An 18965-nucleotide genomic window follows, 5' to 3' on the forward strand; every position below is an offset into this window, starting at 1 on the left:
ATGTCAGACATCTGCATACTATTAATAATGAATAAAATGAAAGGACCAACACTGGTGAATACCTCTTTTAAAAATGTAGTTGGGATGCTGTCTAAAATAGAAGTAGAAGATTTCATTTTGGAAATGAAAGTCAAAGTCAGTCAGTACATATTTTGTATGTTAAGATTTGTTAACATTTTACATTTACCCAACTTGGGGGGTTGAGAGAAAAGGGGTTGTTATAGTCAGCCTGTTATAGATAAATATATATACAATACAGATTCCAAGTTGAATGAACTTTCATTTTTAGTCACTCTTTTTAGTTTTTATGTCGTTATCTCTATATATTTGCAATCACTTTTATTTAACACTTTGTTGATTTAATTTGTATCTCTCTTTTCATACAGACATAGAGGGCAGTACAAAAGAGATCAGTACAAAAAGTATATTTGCTAACACTTTTGATGATATTATGATTTTCTATTTTATTTAAATAAATAAATATGACTACGAATGGCAACAAAAAAAACTGCAACACCTCCCACCGAGTCTGGAAGACGCTTTGGCATTACCACAAATTAAATGTAGTAACAAAATATTCTTTTGGAGAGTATAGATCAGTGGTTCCCAACCATGTCAGCTTTTGAACCCTTAAGCAATATCTCTAGTACGACCCCCAGGAAGGAAACGCACTGGTGTAGATGTTTTATGGTCCATGTGGGAGACCGGGATTGTAGTCAGGTCTGATATGCTCGAGTAATTTTGACAAACCCAGTTTGTCAAAAGCAACTTAGAATTCACACGGTTCCTGTCCATGGGCTCGAGATAGGACATGACCAATCTTTCCTCTCTGTCAGTCCTGGTTTATAGAGAAAAAGATGATTTTGGCAGTAAGATGCTTTTGGTAAACCAAGCACGGCTCAGTGGCCTTGTGTCTGTCAGGACACAGATTTCAGAGCAGATTGTAAAAATGGCAGTCAGTTTCAAGTTGTGCTTGATGTCTAATCTACATAGTACAGGTTGGGCTGACAGCTGACACATCATTCATAAGGGAAGGTGATGGGCTCCTGTCATTGGTGGTTTTGATTAATTTTGTCCACAGAGGTCAGCATGACAGAATACAGCATGTACCCTAAATTAAAGAGAGAATTTAGATCAAATATTTTTTTTCCATTTAGTGATCTGAGAGAATAGTTTAGAACGATTAATACAATTTTACTGATCAAATTTTGTTCAGAGAGGAGTTGTTAGAGAGGAAAATGCTGGAGGTTTAGAGAATTTTGGGAACAAGACAACATTGGGAATAGCTCCAAATATTAAAAGTTTCTTAAATTTGGTAGCTGTGAAAACTGTTGAAAATGGTGACTTAAATGCTGTCTGTTTGATCATAAATGTATTTCATCCTAATAATAAATAAATAAATGACATTAAAGCAATCACATGAAGTGGCTTTGAAATAGGTTCACATGAATTCCCCCTGCATTGAATGCATTTACACTATTTGCTTGAGAATTAACACATGACTTGCATGAAAGTAAGCTCACATTTACACACCATTTTTTTTCTGATTTAAATATATTGTGCTTGCATCTGGTAAGAGACATTGAATGACCTAAAACAAGATCATTAATATCACATTTTCACATGAAGAGTATTGGAAGGTCCGAGGGCATCATTGCTATTCTGGATTTTTCAAAAATCAAACATCTATAAAAAAAAAAGGTGGGATGAGAGAGATCCTGAATTAAAAAAAAATTTATTTTAAGAGAAATACACCGTTTTCATCTGTATTTATACTGCTTGATTTTGTCATTGTTAAATTCAGTGGTAAAACAGCCAGACCTGCATTTAATTTATTGTGTAACTGCACTAGAATATACAGTTTTGGGCTTCTGTAGTACTGCAATGGACTCTGTTAATACAATCTCGTAGCTGTTAATGGAATGAGGAAAATGTAGTAACACAAATTTTATAGAGCGTATAAATTTATACTTTATTTATAAAACTCCACTACAATTCAGAGGGAAATATTGTATTTTTTACTCCACTACATTTATTTGATCCATTTAGTTGATAGTTACTTAGCAGACTTAGAATAATAATACAAAATATGATTAACAAATAAATAGTGATATATTATTATGGGTAATGATAATACTTTATTGATACCTATTGGTAAAATTCACAAGCTGCCCGGCAGTATATATAAAATAAGCCATTAAACATTAAAGTAATTTAATATCACTGCATAAATAATTATAATTAAATAATATAATATGCAATATTCTTAAATGGGCCATTCTGCATAGTGAATATTTTTTACTTTTTGTACTTTAAGTATATTTTGATGCTAATACTTTTGTACTTTTACCTAAGTATTTTTTTTTTTTTTAGTTTTTTACTTGTAAAGGAGTATTCTTCTTTCTTCCACCACTGATGGTTATACCCACCTACCACCAGCAGAGGGAGCGCTGTCCCAAACACAGCCATGCTGTCCGGAAGACGAATGTAAATATTTTTTGTGACGTTTCATCTCCCGGATCATTCCTCATTCACATCCACCCATTAAGAAGAATATCAGCTCCTCCAGCCCATGACTGCAAAGCTGTGGGTCTTATTCTGTCAGTCTCTGTTGAGTAACCTCACTGTGCCTTTTTGAAACCAGAGCTTTTTTTTTCATCTGGGTTTCCTTCCTTATTCCTGTAGCTCGTGATTTGTTTCTTGTGTGTAACATGCAGAAGAGAAGGAAGCCAGAGCCGATCCAACTCAACCCGATCCCCGATGGAAACACTATCAACGGTACCGGAGCCACTGAGTGAGTGTCAATATTCATCTACTAATGATATTCAAGACTTAGAATGAGGAATATTGATAAGGGCTCTTGATTGATCGATTAGATTCATGTCCAATAAGGCTCGTGACAACTGCAGAAACATAGGCTAGATAACTGAATAACCCGTTCATTGAGTAATACTTAAGGAATAGTGTGTGTGTGTATGTATGTGTGCGTGCGTGTATGTGTGTGTGCGCGTGTGTGTGTGTGCGTGCGTTCGTGTGTGGCACTAGGTTACACTAAATGTTGCAACTGCTAAAATGTTCACAATTCCAATTAAGAAGCTATTTTGTTACTTGCTTTCATGAATTAATCACGTTGCAGTGCAGAAAATCTAAACATTGCAATAGACCTTTTTTTTTCTCCAGAAGACATGTTGGCATGCCATAGCAGGAAAAGCACAGCTGTAATTATATGACTGCATTCCATTTAGGTGAGCTAGTTCCAGGCGCCTGATATTGTGCAAGGCTGGCTCACCGGCTTTGCTTACAGGATAAGGATATTTTGATTATCATTCCAGAACATGTCATGTATGAAAGGGAATCAAAAGAAGAACTCAGTTCCCGATGCAGGTAATGAAAGTAGTTAAAAAAGCACACACTTGATGGAACTGAGCCATTGTTAGGGAAATTTGTATCACCTGCGTGTCTGCCATTAAAAAGGTTTATAATGTGCAGCTCTCAGGTCCTCCGGTCATCTCTTCATGGTGTCATGGATGAGCAGGTCCCTCCATCACTCTAACACAACACAACGTTTTTGCATCAAGGACCCCTAAACTGACACAAATTAGACCACAGACCCCCATTTGATAAGATTTTGTCCCAGGTTCCCGCATCTGATACAATTTTTGCTTTTAGATGTTTTATTACAGACCACACTTTGGGAGCCACTGCTAACAGCCCACTTTGTATGGGCAGTGATTAGTCAGAGATTGACCTTTGCAGGGAGGCAGCATGTAGAATAATATCTGTGTGTTGGAGAAGTTTTGAGCAGGCCTCTTCCCACCACCGTTCAGCAAAACACAGTAATGGAGATATTAAATAGTTGTGACACCATGCTCTAGTTTTCAGTTCACAGAGAAAATCCCAGTCAGTCCAGCAGCAACAAGTTGCATCAGTTGAGATGAGAATTACATAACATGTCATCCCTTGTGAAAGGCTGGTTTTCTAATGTGTTGTAGAGGTGGAATTGTTTCATCATTAGGTCATGTATAACGTCCATTTGTGTCTTTTGAAATGAATTACGTAAAAAGTAATGGACTAAAATCAAATGTGTTAAATCTCAATGTAATTCTGCAAATTTAAGTCAAAGTAAAGCCGCACATTATGACATTTAAGAAGCAGGATCCATCACGGGGGGGGGGAGTTGTGCCTTGGCTTGTTTGATGATGACATAGACTCACATTGCCAGACCTATCTCCACAGCGCTGCGGGGTAAATGATGATGACATAATGTTTTGGCTGGAGCTGAGCTGTAACAGGCAGAGGAGCAGCACGTTGGAATAAAGCAACAATCAGGAACTCTGAATCAGATATTTGGAAGTCTCTGCTGCTGAGAGAACTCACAATGTGTGCGTGTGCATGTGTGTCCAGGAATACTGCTGAATTGTGCACTGTGACACTGTGCTGACAGAAAGCCATGCAGCCTGGTGTCACTCAGACCTCTTTTCCATAGAAAGACAGTTTTATCTGGGTCCACACGTTCAGCTGCCTGAAGCTCTGAGGAAAAGCAAATCCCATTTCAGGCCAGTGATGGTAGATGGTGGATCTGCAGGCACACAGTTGCAACATTTTGTTCCTTAACACTGCATAAAACCAAATTCCTGCACACACACATGAAGAAGGAATGGGAAAAAGATTACAATACAAGTTGAATTTTATTTATCTAATGATGAAACTGTATGTTGTATGTCAGATGCCAAAGGAACCAAATAAGTTTCCCAATCAACATCTGAACTTGTATGTATCATGAAGAAGTAGGTCGATGCATGGACACTTCCAAAAGTGTACATGTCAAACAGGGCAAATATCTCAAAATTAATAGGAAAAGTAATATTTCCTAATTTTAGCTCTGCAAGGGCCCTAAGGTGTAAGGGTGATTTGAAAGCTGGAGCTTTGCCAAATGTTTGCAGACCAGTGAAGGTGAGGACATATTTTAAAGAACCAGGCTTCTTTGCTCCACATGTGGTATAATATGGGTGTGTATGTTTGGGGCTACCATAGTGAAAGATTGGAAGAAGATGCCTGTATGGGTTCTTACAAGGTCAAATAAAAAAAATGGGGGTATCTTTTTCTGGGATCTTTTAGATTGCCGCTGTCCAAAGGTGTTTGTCAGGATTCAGTCTGGGACCCTGTTATGGAATCTGCATAGTGTCACAGAGTTTTTACTAGGTGACCATAATATATACAGTCTATGTGACCATGTAGCAAACAGTTACCCAGTCATGGTTCATCCCCATAGGGGTTTTGTATTTTGGCTGATTGTACCTTCCTAGCTGAGGCTACACCTCTGTCATGGAACAACTGGATATACTCTTATCTCATTCATCTAAAATGCATTTTTGTTGCTTTCATATGTCAACACTTTTACTAACGTTAAGTTGGAGGCCAAATTTACCTGTTGGGCCACAAACTAAAGAAAATGACCTACAGGCAGTGAGATGTTGCTGTTCGTAATGCTAGATTTGGTTTATCAAAACAGCAAAGCAACACAGTATAGAAAATAAACAAAGCAGATTATAGCTCAGATAGCTCGGCCCACCGTGTTTAACCATATGTCTTTAAACGCTACTGTTACGGCTAAAAATGACAACAGAATTAAACAAGTTTGCCGATTTAACATATCTCCGCAATTCAAATCAACGGCAATTTGTCTACCCGGAAGTGATTTTTGGGTTAGCGATATCACAAGGATTCGGTCTATAGGACCCTGAAACTGAAGCAGCCAAACGGAATTCAACCATCATTAATTTTAACAATTGCACCTGAGAATTTTCTACTGTGACATGTCGAAATGTGTTCTGTGAAAAAAAGCCTGTACTAAAGAAGAATGTTAGATTGCAATAATTCCAGATGACATCTAGTCTCATAATACAATGTCAATATTATAGCTGAAACTGAAGAAAACCTACCAGACACATACATTAGCACATTATGTTGGGTAATTATTTGGACCAGCACAGGACGATCTGATGCACATACTAGCAGCACAGCTGTTGCATATTGGGTGCAGAATCAGCTGATTGCGATGAGGATTTTTATTGAAACTAGACCATTCCACTCTGGTGAAAAGGAATCACCATAACAGCCCGCAAAATGCTTTCTCAGTGTGAAATGGCTGGCAGCTATGGGAGAAGTGTACTGAGTGGCCAACCTAATGCCAGTCAAGCATGTAATATTATCAGAGGAGATCTGAGATCAAATAAAAACGACCGGTTCTGGAAAGAGCTGTAGTCAGAGATATACATGTGGTTGCTAAAGCATTAATTTCACTTCACTTTTAACACTGTTAAGAAAAAAAATCTTTTTAAAATACAATCATGCCTTCCTTGTGATACATGCATTTTGCATGAGTTTAACTCAGGTTTTATAATGGAAGTCAATATTGGGAAAACTTCAAAGTCATCTGATTTAAAAAGCAAGGATGTTTTAGTGGGAAAACAGCAGATTTACAGCAGTCTTATGGGAAACAGTATGTAGGCCTCACAACTGCCGCCTCTTAAGTTGATTTGGTTTAATTTATTTTAATTAATAACTAACTGGCAAAATAATTTCTATTTTATAGTACTGTAAATTAGGCGAATACTTTTGCAAACCAAAGTCACAAGGCAAAATAGATGTTTGGCTCAACACCACATTTTCTGATAACAGCGATGCCATCTTCTTTCCGGGCACTTTGTGGCAAGCCGTAGAAATATTGCATCTTTTGCATTCAAGTTCTACTAGATGTCCTTGGACGTTGTGTGGATGGAGCACAAAAGGCCAGTATAGTGCTCGCTTCCTCCTGCACCCAGGGGTGCGGGCTGCTGTGTGCAGCTTCTGTAGTCCCTCCCACATACTGTACATATTGTGTGTCCTCTTCTCACTATCTACAGCCTCCTCCACCTCCAGCTCTTGTCGACAAAACGCCCACACTACCCACAACCAACTCAAACTCAGCACCTCGTCTCCATGGATATGCAGGCCTACTGTCAAAAATAATACCACTTAACCCTCTTTTTGCTGTGTGGTGGAGTTGCGGAGAGAAGAGCGTACTGCCCTGCTCTGGCTGCTCTCCACTGAGTCGTGATTAAGTACAAAGATAAAAACGAAAAAAAAAAAAAAAGCATAAATACCACTGAGCTTGAAGAAAACCATCTTATTATCATCAGATAAGCATGCAACTATGAAAGATATATAGATTATAAAGATGGAACACCTTACAGTAGCTTGTACACTTTTAGGCATATAGGATGTCCTTACATTAAATCTTGCATGTTTTTGGTTTATTCTTTAGCTTTGCATTATAAAACATTTACTCAAAAATATTTACTCATGAATGCTCATTTGTGCCTTGTTTCCATTTACATGAACAGACATCTACACTCGTTTTTTTTAATATCATCTAATTGAAATACTTGAAATATGACGACTCATTGGTGATGATTCATTACCTTCTTATAAAATCACCGATAAAAGCTTAGGCTGGCTTTGTGTTGCAGTACGTACAGTGTTTTGAGACAGTGGAGTGGGAGGGAAAGGAGAGGTCACAGAGCAGCATGTCACAAGAGTTCTCTAGACACGTCAAAGCCAAACGCAGTAACACATAGGTCATGGTTTAGAGTGATGGGTTTGTAACATTCCATTACAATAAGTAGCAAAAATCACACAAATTTCATAACACAAAACCAGCAGTACCAAGGCAAACCGCAGTAAGTGAAGTTACTGCGTTTGCGTACGACTACAAAGCGCAAACCGCATGGTATTTTATTATGCTAAACTACTAATATAAAATTAACAAATTTATTTTTTCTTTTAAAAATGCACATCTACCAACACAATATATATAATACTATTTAAATATATAAAACACAACACACACACACACAACACACACACACACACACACACACACACACACACACAATTATTTTGTATATATAATTTAAAAAACACAACAAAATAATTTTAAATTATAAATTTTGGAATAAAAAATAAAAATTAAAATAAAAATAATTATAACTAATAAAACTTTAACTATAAAATAAAAAAACAATTAAATAATATAAAAAAAAAAAATAAAAAAATTATTTAAGTATAAAAAATATCAAGGTTTATGTATTTTATATTACATAAAATATAAATTATTTACTACAACATTTTTTAAAAATTAATTATAAGTATTTTGTAAATTGATTGTCAAAAATGAAGTAAGCCAGGAGAGCAGCGTCAGAGGAACTCCAAGCTTCCTCACACTGGGATCTGGGAAGGAACGCTGAAACACAAACTGCGACCCTTTCTGTCTGCCCGCTGGCTCTTTTGGATGGTTGTCGTGGGCATGTGCAGTAGCAGTTGTCACAGACAAAGCTCTGTCTTTTCTCCAAGGTTTCAATAATATAATAGATACAGTAGATCTGTTCACATCGTGGGTTGCCTTATATCTCCCGGGGGGGGAGACAGCCGGTGCTTCTGGGAAAGAACATCTGCAAAAGATCCATCTGAATGGAATCAAGGCCCTATTTATTTAAGGACAAATAATCCACTCATAATGAGCTCATTTTTCTTTCTCTCTTTCTTTATCGTCCATCTAAGAACAAACTTGGAGGCACTGCAGAAGAAACTAGAGGAGCTTGAGTTGGATGAGCAGCAGCGGAAACGCCTGGAGGCCTTTCTGACACAGAAGCAGAAGGTGGGAGAGCTGAAGGATGATGACTTTGAGAAGATCTGTGAGCTGGGTGCCGGCAACGGAGGAGTTGTCTTCAAGGTCTCCCACCGACCCTCTGGTCTGATTATGGCGAGGAAGGTAAGCTGTGGCCCTCATGGCTGGTTGTAGGAAGGGCTTTAGTGAAGACACATTTTCAGACAGCCACTCAAAACATTTTTTTTGTGTGTGGAGTCAAATTTGTCTGTAATTTTCCAGTAGTTTATGAACAACATAAAATGTGGGTTAGTGGGACAGCAGTCTGTCACATTGGCCAAGAGCTACTGTGTGATATCCACACACCAACCGAAACATTAATTATTTTTTTTCTTGATCATAACATGTATCTATCTATAAATTGCAGGAACGTCTGTCTGTGTGTGTGTGTGTGTGTGTGTGTGTGTGTGTGTGTGTGTGTGTTGTGTGTGTGTCCGTTAGTCCGAAGGATTTCAAACGTGACAGGAGTCTTGCTACGGGCACGAGTAAGTGCAGTGCCAAGTTTGATGTTGTTTGGATTAGAAATGCTAAATATATCGTTAAATATATAGGTAAAAGAAGCATACACTGGCTTTTTCTGCTCTAGCCTCTGGCCACTCACGCTGAGGACCAGAAAGCAGCCGAGCTTTGCCAGCTAAAATGTGACATACACCTCAGACCCATAAAAATGTGTAAAGTAGCACTACTTTGGACTGTCTTTGACTTTGAATAAACAAACGACAATTCCCGAATTTAAGGACGTTTCAGAATCCCACACATGCAAAACACAACCAGCTACAGACAACAGACATAACTCTCTGTCTAATAAAGTGAGACATATCATATATGTGTGTCCGTGTTTGGAGGGAAGGTAACCTGCACATCACACACAGACGCCACATGCAGAACGCTTTACGACAGCGGGGGGGGGGTTAAGACCTTTGACTCTTTTCCTGCTATTGTTGTGAGCTGGCAGAACATAACGTAATCTCGGAGATTATTCCTTCACAGCGCTGTGCAATGCAAGAAAATCTCAGAGCTGAACCGGGCAGACACAGCACAGCACAGACTCACCCCGGGTTAATTATTATAATATATAATTAATCTACTGCTAACTTACAAAACTAATAACATTACCATTGCCAAAATACCCCCGCGAATCAAATCCCTACTTCACCGTTAACCGTCAAGCCACTAACCCTGTATGGAAATTAACACCTCTGCTGAAATGTTAAATTCGTTAACGACCATACGACACGAGACAACACCGTCTCTCTCCATCTCTCTGCGCGCGCACACAGTCCGGTTCTGGTGGTTTATTAACACAGGTATGTGCTGATTGACTCTCATAACGGGCCGGGTGGTTAGCGCACGAGTCTATGAGGTTAATGTCTGACTACTCCATATTTTCATTGTGATATTTTGTGCTTACATTCTGAATCTGCAACGTTCTCTGTCAGGTAAATATAGTAGTACAATGTCTTCCTCTGATGTAGACGTAGCCTACACAGTAAGTCAGTAGTAGGCTACAGTGGAGTTGCATATAAAGTGGTTTGGGGTCCTTTTGTAAGTAATTTTGGGGTACAATTTGGTTTTGAAGAATTCTACAAAGAGCAATACCACAGGCCAAGCAATCGGCCCGTTCCAATCGGGCACATTTTCAACGGGCTCTGTACTAGTAGTATATAATGTTCTGTGTGTGCGTGTGTGTGCGTGTCCAAAAAGAAGATTGAATCTTTGTGTATTTCTGTTCTGTTTGATGAGAACATAAATAAAAGCTGATGTCTGCTGTGTTCCAGCTGATCCACCTGGAGATCAAACCAGCCATTAGGAACCAGATCATTAGGGAGCTGCAGGTGCTACATGAGTGTAACTCCCCCTACATTGTGGGCTTCTACGGAGCTTTCTACAGCGATGGCGAAATCAGCATCTGCATGGAGCATATGGTACTTATCTTTAATAAGTTCTGGCTACCAGTGTGTTTATACAGCATTCACTTTAACTGAGCTGAACGGGTCTGGCATGTGTTTTCCTCCATGTACAACCTCCTTAGTATTGAGAGAAACTCATTTGGTTTAAATGTGTTTGATTTCATAAATGATGTTTTGAATTTCAAAGAGTCCTTTCAGCAGATGCTCCCTATATTTTTCTTCCCTGCTGGCTGTAGGACGGTGGCTCCCTGGACCAGTCGCTGAAGAAGGCAGGCAAGATCCCGGAGCAGATCCTTGGCAAAGTCAGCATCGCTGTGGGTAGCTCCAACACCTCTGCTACCAAGTTGGTGCTCTGGATGTCACACTACAGCTATATATGTTTTTTTTATGGCTATAAAACTGTTCATCATTGATGCATATGTGTTAGTACATTATGTATTTTGCACTACTAATAATCTGAATCCTGCACTGATTTGCAATATTTGTCTTTCCAGGTCATTAAAGGGCTCTCCTACCTGAGGGAGAAACACAAGATCATGCACAGAGGTCAGTCACTATTTCATTTACTAAAAGATTTTATCAAAAAGGTTTCGCCCCCTTTACAGGACCTTCAAATGTATCAATGAAGTGCTTTAAATAACTTTAGATAGAGTATTCATCTTCACCTTACAGTAATTTCCTTATTTCAGATGCATAGAATTTATCTTTTCACTTGCAGCAGTTTGCTCTGTGGTGCTTTCTGTTGCCTGTTGAACACTTGCCCGGTGTGTTTTCCTAAATATACTGCATGTCTCTTGTTTTAGATGTCAAGCCTTCTAACATCCTAGTGAATTCCCGCGGTGAGATCAAGCTGTGTGACTTTGGAGTGAGCGGACAGCTCATAGACTCCATGGCCAACTCCTTCGTGGGCACTCGCTCTTACATGTCTGTGAGTTAAATGGGCACACTCCTCCTTTCCCCTTGCTCTCATTCACTCATTAGCCTTTACGATTTCTGTTAGAATTGAAGTAAGTCTCAGATTTATGTGTAAGGTAAGTAGAGTCCCCAGTTCAACACCAATTTCGATGACCCACAAGTCTTAAGTCACAACCCTTAATACATTCAGGCTTCATATCAAGTTGGCCAAATATCTTTTCGGCATTAGCTATGTTAAAAGTAGGCCCTGCACTGGAACATGTGACAATAAATATCCTTGAACCATTTAGATTTTGCATGTGTACGTCACAAATTTTCTATTTAATATACAAATCACTAATATTGTAGTCATATAATTTTGTATGTGTTGTGCAGCCGGAGCGTTTACAGGGCACCCATTACTCTGTTCAGTCGGACATCTGGAGTATGGGTCTGTCCCTGGTTGAGATGGCCATTGGACGCTTTCCTATCCCACCGCCTGATGCTAAGGAACTGGAACAGATTTTTGGCTTCCCAGTGGAAGGAGAGGTAGCCTGCAGCGAGTCCTCCCCAAAGCCACAGCCCCCTGGGCGACCAGGCAGCTGTAAGTCTGGCATGGCATGTTTATCCTGTGATTCTGCAGTGTTTTTATTTTTTAAATTACAGCAGCTAGGACTGAAAATAATTCAAAAGGTCTGTTCAAATAGTTTACCACAAAAAAAAAAAATCAAGGACAGCATTGTCATTATATATTGGTGGCCTTGAGTGAAGATAAGTGCAGAGGAGACTTTGACTTTTTTTTTTTTTTTTTAACTCCCTAGCATACGGGTCTGACAGCAGACCACCGATGGCTATATTTGAGCTGCTTGATTACATAGTCAATGAGGTGAGTGTGCCCATTATGACCACACAACATTAACATACCTGGATACTGGTGTGCATCGTGAATACCTTTGCCAGCAATTTGATCCATTCAGTGCTTACTTGACCTTTATGCATTTTCAGCCTCCACCAAAGCTGCCTGGGATATTTGGCTCTGAATTTCAAGACTTTGTGAACAAGTGGTATGTAGGAGTAATGTTTGGAAGAAAAAAAAAACATGCCACCTAGTGGTTTTAAATGCACTACACTAAGATAATTTGTGTCTCCATTGCAGTTTGGTAAAGAATCCTGCAGAGAGAGCAGACCTCAAACAGTTGATGGTGAGTTTCATTTAGCAGTATTCGCCTAAATGCTTCTTCACATCTTTAGCAATCTCACACCTTTTTTTCCTCCTCAGGTGCATTCTTTTATCAAACAGTCCGAGGCAGAGCAGGTCGACTTTGCTGGCTGGTTGTGCAGTACCATTGGACTGAAGCCTGTGACACCGACCCACGGTACAGCAATGTGAGGCCTGTCGTGTCAGACCCCATATCCCAAGCTCCTCCGATGACTGGATTTGTATAATGGGTTAAATGTACCCATTTTTAGAGTACTAAATGGGTTTTAAAGTTCTGCAATCAATCGTTGTATATTTAGTGTACAAACCTACATGCCATGTGAAATTAACTATTGAGCAAGTCTTGGGCTACATTGCAGACCTGCCTGAAAAGCCATCTTTTTCTAATGATCAAACTATTTAATCATGACAAATGCTGCTTAACCTGTGTGCTTGATATTCCTCTTTGCCTTGTGTCCTTACAGCACCAACACAAAGTCTGTTAGCTTATGTGAAATAAATGGTCTTGTGAATCAATTTTGAATGACGGGTCTGACTCATATTTGAAACAAATGATTTATTTCTCTAAACTCTTAGCAAGTATAATTGTATGCCTTAGGTTTGGCAGGTGCTCCCTTCTTCCCAGGCTTCTTGGGCTTCAGCATCTTAAGCATTATCCTCAAGTTCTTCAGAGGATTCTTCAGTACTCTGCGGTTGATGGTCTTGCTGTAATGACAATATAACCCAGTCTTAATGACAAATTTCTGCTAAACTACACGTCAGTTATAACTTTACGCATTGCTCAGGACTTCCATATAATCAGGGTTCAGAAACACGGACCTGAAGTGGGAACATCATCATAGTTGACAAGCTAAAATAAAATTTCAAGAACTTGAAATGAGCAGTGCTTACGTTGGTGTACGAAGTGCTTTCTGAATCTCCTCACTCTTCAGAATCCTGCTCAGGTCTGTGTTGGTCATCTTGTGCATGGGCAGGCTGGAATAAATAAGGAATTACAAATTTAATCCCTAGTGTTGGAAATATGAAAATAGTAAACGGACTAGTCTTTGAATGCTCAAACTCAGAACTTCTTTTAATATCACATAGTTTCAAAAACACGGACCATGAAGTGGAAGCTCATCACTGATGTGATCAACAGTTTAACTTGTGCTACAGTGAGATTCCTTAATTACTCACTTGTAGCCGATCTTCAGGGAAGCAGGTTTACGCCAGGTGCCGTACAGCTCATCCAGCTTGCGGAACGCACTCTCAGTCCAGATGCAGAAGCGTCCAACGTGACCACCAGGGGCAAGCCTCAGGAGGTTCAGTTTGTTCACGTTCTGCAGAGTGATGCCTTCATAATACAATAATTTAACACTCACAAGTTACATTAAAGGATAGCACAGTGTTAATGTAATTTAAGTTTATAATACCCACTGCATTTGAACTATACATTGTTTGGCAATAAGAATGTTCAGATATCCAGTTACCCAACACAGTAATTGATTAGACATTGAAACAAATTACACACCTGGGATATTTCTGAAGGTTTTGGTGACACTGGCGTCTTGGTTGTAGATGAATGGTCCTCCGCATTAGCTCCATCTGCGATTCCTCATCTCACCCTTACCAGCATGCATACACATTTTGTCTTTGTACAAACCTTTCCTTTAGCTGCATTCTTTTAACAGTCTCAGGCAGAGAAGGTTGACTTGCTGGCTGGTCGTGCAGTACCATTTGACTCCATAAGCCTGTGAAACCCTCCCATGGTACAGCATGTGAAGCCTGTTGTGTCAAACCCCATATCCCAAGCTCCTCCGATGACTGGATTTGTAGTATGTGTAAACCTACAGTTTACCCAGAGTACTAAACTGGTTTCAAAGCTGTGCAGTCACTCATGTACAAACCTACATGACATGTGAAATGAATTATTGCTCAAGTCTTGGGCTACATTGCAGACCTGCCTGAAAAGCAATCTTTTTCTAACGATCAAACTATTTAATCATGACAAATGCTGCTTAACCTGTGTGCTTGATATTCCTCTTTGCCTTGTGTCCTTACAGCACCAACACATAAAGTCGGTTAGCTTATGTGAAATAAATAGTCTTGTGAATAAATTTTGAATGACGGGTCTGACTCATATTTGAAACAAATGATTTATTTATCTCTAAACTCTTGTCTGCAAGTACAGAGTTTTATGCCTTGGGTTTGGGTTTGGCAGGTGCTCCCTTCTTTCCAGGCTTCTTCTTGGGCTTCAGCATCTTGGCCTTGATCTATGGAGGGAACAAAAAAAAAAAAAAATAAGACTCAAAGTCACAATCAACAATTAGTCTACAAGTTTTTCTTCCAGTTTGGATTGTTTAGGTTCTTACCGCAGGGTCATGCTTTAGGATGGCAAGACGTCTTGCAGTCTTGGCATAAGGGTTCAGTTTAAGCATTATCCTCAAGTTCTTCAGAGGATTCTTCTTCAGTACTCTGCGGTTGATGGTCTTGCTGTAATGACAATATAACCCAGTCTTAATGACGTACATTTCTGTTAAATTACAAGTCCGTAATAACTTTACGCGTTGCTCAGGACTTCCATATAATCAGGGTTCAGAAACACGGACCTGAAGTGGGAACATCATCATAGTTGACAAGCTAAAATAAAATTTCATGAACTTGAAATGAACAGTGCTTACGTTGGTGTACGAAGTGCTTTCTGAATCTCTTCACTCTTCAGAATCCTGCTCAGGTCTGTGTTGGTCATCTTGTGCATGGGCAGGCTGGAATAAATAAGGCATTACAAATTTAATCCCTAGTGTTGGAAATATGAAAATGGTAAACTGACTAGTCTTTGAATGCTCAAACTCAGAACTTCTTTTAATATCACATAGTTTCAAAAACACGGACCATGAAGTGGAAGCTCATCACTGATGTGATCAACAGTTTAACTTGTGCTACAGTGAGATTCCTTAATTACTCACTTGTAGCCGATCTTCAGGGAAGCAGGTTTACGCCAGGTGCCGTACAGCTCATCCAGCTTGCGGAACGCACTCTCAGTCCAGATGCAGAAGCGTCCAACGTGACCACCAGGGGCAAGCCTCAGGAGGTTCAGTTTGTTCACGTTCTGCAGAGTGATGCCTTCATAACACAATAATTTAACATTCACATTGAATTATCTTGTTGCTTGCTTTTTAAATAGCAAGTAAAAAAAACAAATAAAAAAAAACTGATAACCACTGATGCCTCCAAAACTAAAGGACAGCACAATGTTACTGCCATTAAAGTTTGTAATACCCACTGCATGTGATTTACATTAGGTGTTAACACAAAGACTATTAGCTAATGTTATTTAGCCCATTTACATAATGCAATAATGAAATGCACATTAAAAACACACCTGGGATATTTCTGAAGGCTTTGGTGACACCAGCGTCTTGGTTGTAGATGATGCATGGTCCTCTGCGTTGGATCCGTCTGCGATTCCTCATCTTACCCTTGCCAGCACGCATGCGCTGAGAGGAGTAGACCTGAGAATAAAAAGTTTTTTATTATTCCAATAATACACCATATATAAACCATTAAAAGAAATAAAGAAACCTAGTAATGCCTAATATACTGAACCGAAGCAGTTATCACAGGCAGCGGAACGGTTATTTAATCCTACTGTTAAGTAACAAGTTCAGTCTGGGGTCTTACTGCTACACCATATACATATGAATCAGTTTAAAGATGCTAGTGAGTTACTCAGTGTGTGCTGCAGCTGTGTTAGTTTTTCCATCTTTACTTTATTCCTTCTAAATTGAGGGACTGTATGAAAAGAGCATGATTCCTCAGCACTTTAACTGCACGATCATTGTTGTTCCATTTCAAATCATGTGTTCCAAAGTGCAGAGTCAACCCAATAAAAACAAATTTGAAAGTTTAGATTACCTTCTTGATGTCATTCCAGGCTTTAAGCTTCTTTAGTAGGAGCACTGCCTCCTTGGTCTTCTTGTAGCCCTCAACTTTGTCTTCAACTACCAGTGGGACCTCAGGGATTTCCTCAATGCGGTGTCCTAACAAGATATCCATGTCACCAAAAGATATCCACACAAATGTCTTCTGACTGTCCGACTACAGTGTTGCCAGAGCTTGCTCAGAATTTAACACACATCAATACCTTGTGACAGCTTAAGACAGCAGGCAACTGTCACTGATCACAGGCTCAGACGCAAATTACACCATCATGGCAAGACAAATGTTTTTTCAAAATGTTTGAACATTTCATTATATTTTTTAAATGTTATACTCATTTTGGCCCCCGCAAATATTCTTTTAGAGCTTACCTTTGGACATCACAAGCGCAGGAATGGCAGAGGCAGCCACAGCAGAGCAGATGGCATAGCGCTTCTGGGTTGTGTTGATCCTGCGGTGCCAGCGACGCCAGGTTTTGGTGGGGGCAAACATGCGACCTCCACGACACATCTAGACCAAAGTCAAGGTCTGACAACAACCAAAGTAACATTTTAATTAATTACCAAATACCTGCTCAGACTCAATGTTCGTCAGCCATCTGTGCCAGCATATGACAGTAGGCATTCTGTCACTGGTCACAGAGTCAGTCGCAAATTACACCATCACTGCAAGTCTTGTTGTTAGAAACATGGGAGAGGAAAAAAATTTGAAACTTAAATTTTGGTCGCAAGGATACATTTCCAAAGGCACCCTGACCAGAGCGGTGAGTACCACCACCTCTCACACGAGGGATACGGGCTACAGCTCTTCCTGTACCCCAGGACTCTGCACTGGTCTGGTGGCCTGAAATAAACAGTGTTGAAAATGTATGAGCTCAGTGCCAACTTAAAATATTTTAAACTATGATGGCACATCTTGGTCAACATGCCAGTTCAAGACAGACTCACCTGCCAGTTCACTGACTGCATATGGCTGGCGACTGTTCTTGCGCATATTAGTGTGCACAAAATTCACCACATCAGGGCGAATTGGAGCTTTGAACACAGCAGGCATGACAACATTCTTGCCTGAAGATTCTCCTTTCTCGGAATAAACCGAGATCAGGGGTCGGGCGCAGGCCTAGAAACAAAAACACGTACAGGTAAAGAGTTAATAAATATAGTTGAATTTGATAAAGTAATGCATATTTTATAATATGCTGCGGCTTTTTTTTTTGTAATGTACATTTAAAACAAGGTGTCCTTAGAACAAGCCATCGCATTTCCTAGCATGTGACTTAAATGTAAAGGTTACTTTAAAACTAGTGTGATGCAACTCGGTGCAACTGGTAATGTATCAAATCAAGTGCACCTCGCACTTAAGAGCAGCGGGGACTTCTCATTAACATTGCGTATATTAGACCAATTCACCGAGGAAATCTGCGGTGGTTGGCCCTAGCTTGACTGTTAGCTCCAGTATGCTATCATGATTTAGCAAGCCAACGTTAGTCTTAACGTTGACGTACATTGTTCAAGGATTATTGACGGCATTTACGCTGTTAAGAGCATAAATACACTCAAACGCAACGAATAGTATCCACAACAAGAAAATAAATATAGTTCATTTAATTAAGCGACGTCTGCTAGCTGCTTGATACAGATCTACATCTGAGGGGACAACCACACGTGTAACGCTAACTAGCTAAAGAAGCTGTTCGTCCAAAATGGCTCCTCGTGTTAGCTTCGCTAGCCGGGAGCATTCCAACTCACTGCTCTTTTGAATCTGAATCTAAGCTTTTCACCGACAAAGAATACAGACTTATTTGATCAGTACACATAGCGAGATATACCCTACATATTATATAGGATGATAATAACGGTCTGAGTGTAACTTCTCACCATTTTCGGTAATTATTTTTCGGCTCGCCGGGAACCACACTCCTTACGGTATGGCGGCCACAGTAAAAAAGGAAGTTAGTACGTCACCCTAAATGCTTTATGCCTCCGCCTCGACGAATATCACTTCCGCCGACAGAGTTTTTACTCCAGTTCCTTCTGCAAATTGTTTTGCTTACCGCAAAGAAAACCACATGGTAAAATGTATATGAATGCAACAAACAATTTCATTAGCATGTTTAATTATATTCTCATGGCTAAATAAAAAAACCTTAAAGTTATTTGCTTCAGCTGGGACTATTTCTTTACGCCATGTTGGCGCATGATAAACGCAAAGGCCGAACTATTTTCTTAGTAACATTGTTTTTAAATACAATATAATGTAATGTGTTTACATTTTCCAGTTTATGTGTTGAGGTTATATATACACTTTGCTGACTTAA

At 39.5% G+C, this 18965-nt stretch overlaps 3 protein-coding genes and 6 non-coding genes across 9 annotated transcripts; 1 reads left to right on the forward strand and 8 right to left on the reverse strand.

Annotated features, from left to right (window-relative positions):
* Positions 1 to 2505: 2505 nt before the first annotated feature.
* map2k1 (mitogen-activated protein kinase kinase 1) lies at positions 2506 to 13253 on the forward strand. Its single transcript, XM_039807511.1, has 11 exons — positions 2506 to 2794; positions 8602 to 8812; positions 10486 to 10632; positions 10854 to 10931; positions 11112 to 11163; positions 11421 to 11545; positions 11908 to 12115; positions 12333 to 12397; positions 12517 to 12575; positions 12668 to 12713; positions 12791 to 13253. Exons 1-11 carry the CDS (start codon positions 2712 to 2714, stop codon positions 12899 to 12901), a joined length of 1185 nt encoding a protein of 394 aa, XP_039663445.1. The 5' UTR covers positions 2506 to 2711; the 3' UTR covers positions 12902 to 13253.
* Positions 13254 to 13266: 13 nt separating this feature from the next.
* On the reverse strand, positions 13267 to 14513 carry LOC120563782 (60S ribosomal protein L4-like). The gene is made up of 5 exons (XM_039808190.1): positions 14444 to 14513; positions 14241 to 14297; positions 13907 to 14063; positions 13622 to 13705; positions 13267 to 13435 (listed from the first exon to the last, which is right to left on the reverse strand). The coding sequence occupies exons 1-5, from the start codon at positions 14511 to 14513 to the stop codon at positions 13303 to 13305; spliced, it is 501 nt and encodes a 166-aa protein (XP_039664124.1). The 3' UTR covers positions 13267 to 13302.
* On the reverse strand, positions 13508 to 13575 carry LOC120564816. The gene has a single exon (XR_005640154.1). It is a non-coding gene; the product is annotated as a small nucleolar RNA SNORD18 (small nucleolar RNA).
* On the reverse strand, positions 13787 to 13858 carry LOC120564814. The gene has a single exon (XR_005640152.1). It is a non-coding gene; the product is annotated as a small nucleolar RNA SNORD18 (small nucleolar RNA).
* A 333-nt stretch (positions 14514 to 14846) lies between the features above and the next one.
* On the reverse strand, positions 14847 to 18669 carry LOC120563379 (60S ribosomal protein L4-B-like). The gene is made up of 10 exons (XM_039807512.1): positions 18526 to 18669; positions 17596 to 17767; positions 17385 to 17491; positions 17020 to 17158; positions 16625 to 16749; positions 16092 to 16221; positions 15676 to 15832; positions 15391 to 15474; positions 15082 to 15202; positions 14847 to 14982 (listed from the first exon to the last, which is right to left on the reverse strand). Exons 1-10 carry the CDS (start codon positions 18526 to 18528, stop codon positions 14905 to 14907), a joined length of 1116 nt encoding a protein of 371 aa, XP_039663446.1. The 5' UTR covers positions 18529 to 18669; the 3' UTR covers positions 14847 to 14904.
* On the reverse strand, positions 15277 to 15344 carry LOC120564818. Its single transcript, XR_005640155.1, has one exon. It is a non-coding gene; the product is annotated as a small nucleolar RNA SNORD18 (small nucleolar RNA).
* On the reverse strand, positions 15556 to 15627 carry LOC120564815. Its single transcript, XR_005640153.1, has one exon. It is a non-coding gene; the product is annotated as a small nucleolar RNA SNORD18 (small nucleolar RNA).
* LOC120564820 lies at positions 16827 to 16925 on the reverse strand. The gene has a single exon (XR_005640157.1). It is a non-coding gene; the product is annotated as a small nucleolar RNA SNORD16 (small nucleolar RNA).
* LOC120564819 lies at positions 17220 to 17318 on the reverse strand. Its single transcript, XR_005640156.1, has one exon. It is a non-coding gene; the product is annotated as a small nucleolar RNA SNORD16 (small nucleolar RNA).
* Positions 18670 to 18965: the final 296 nt, after the last annotated feature.

This window comes from Perca fluviatilis, chromosome 8, assembly GCF_010015445.1.
Source record: "Perca fluviatilis chromosome 8, GENO_Pfluv_1.0, whole genome shotgun sequence".
NCBI lineage: Eukaryota > Metazoa > Chordata > Actinopteri > Perciformes > Percidae > Perca > Perca fluviatilis.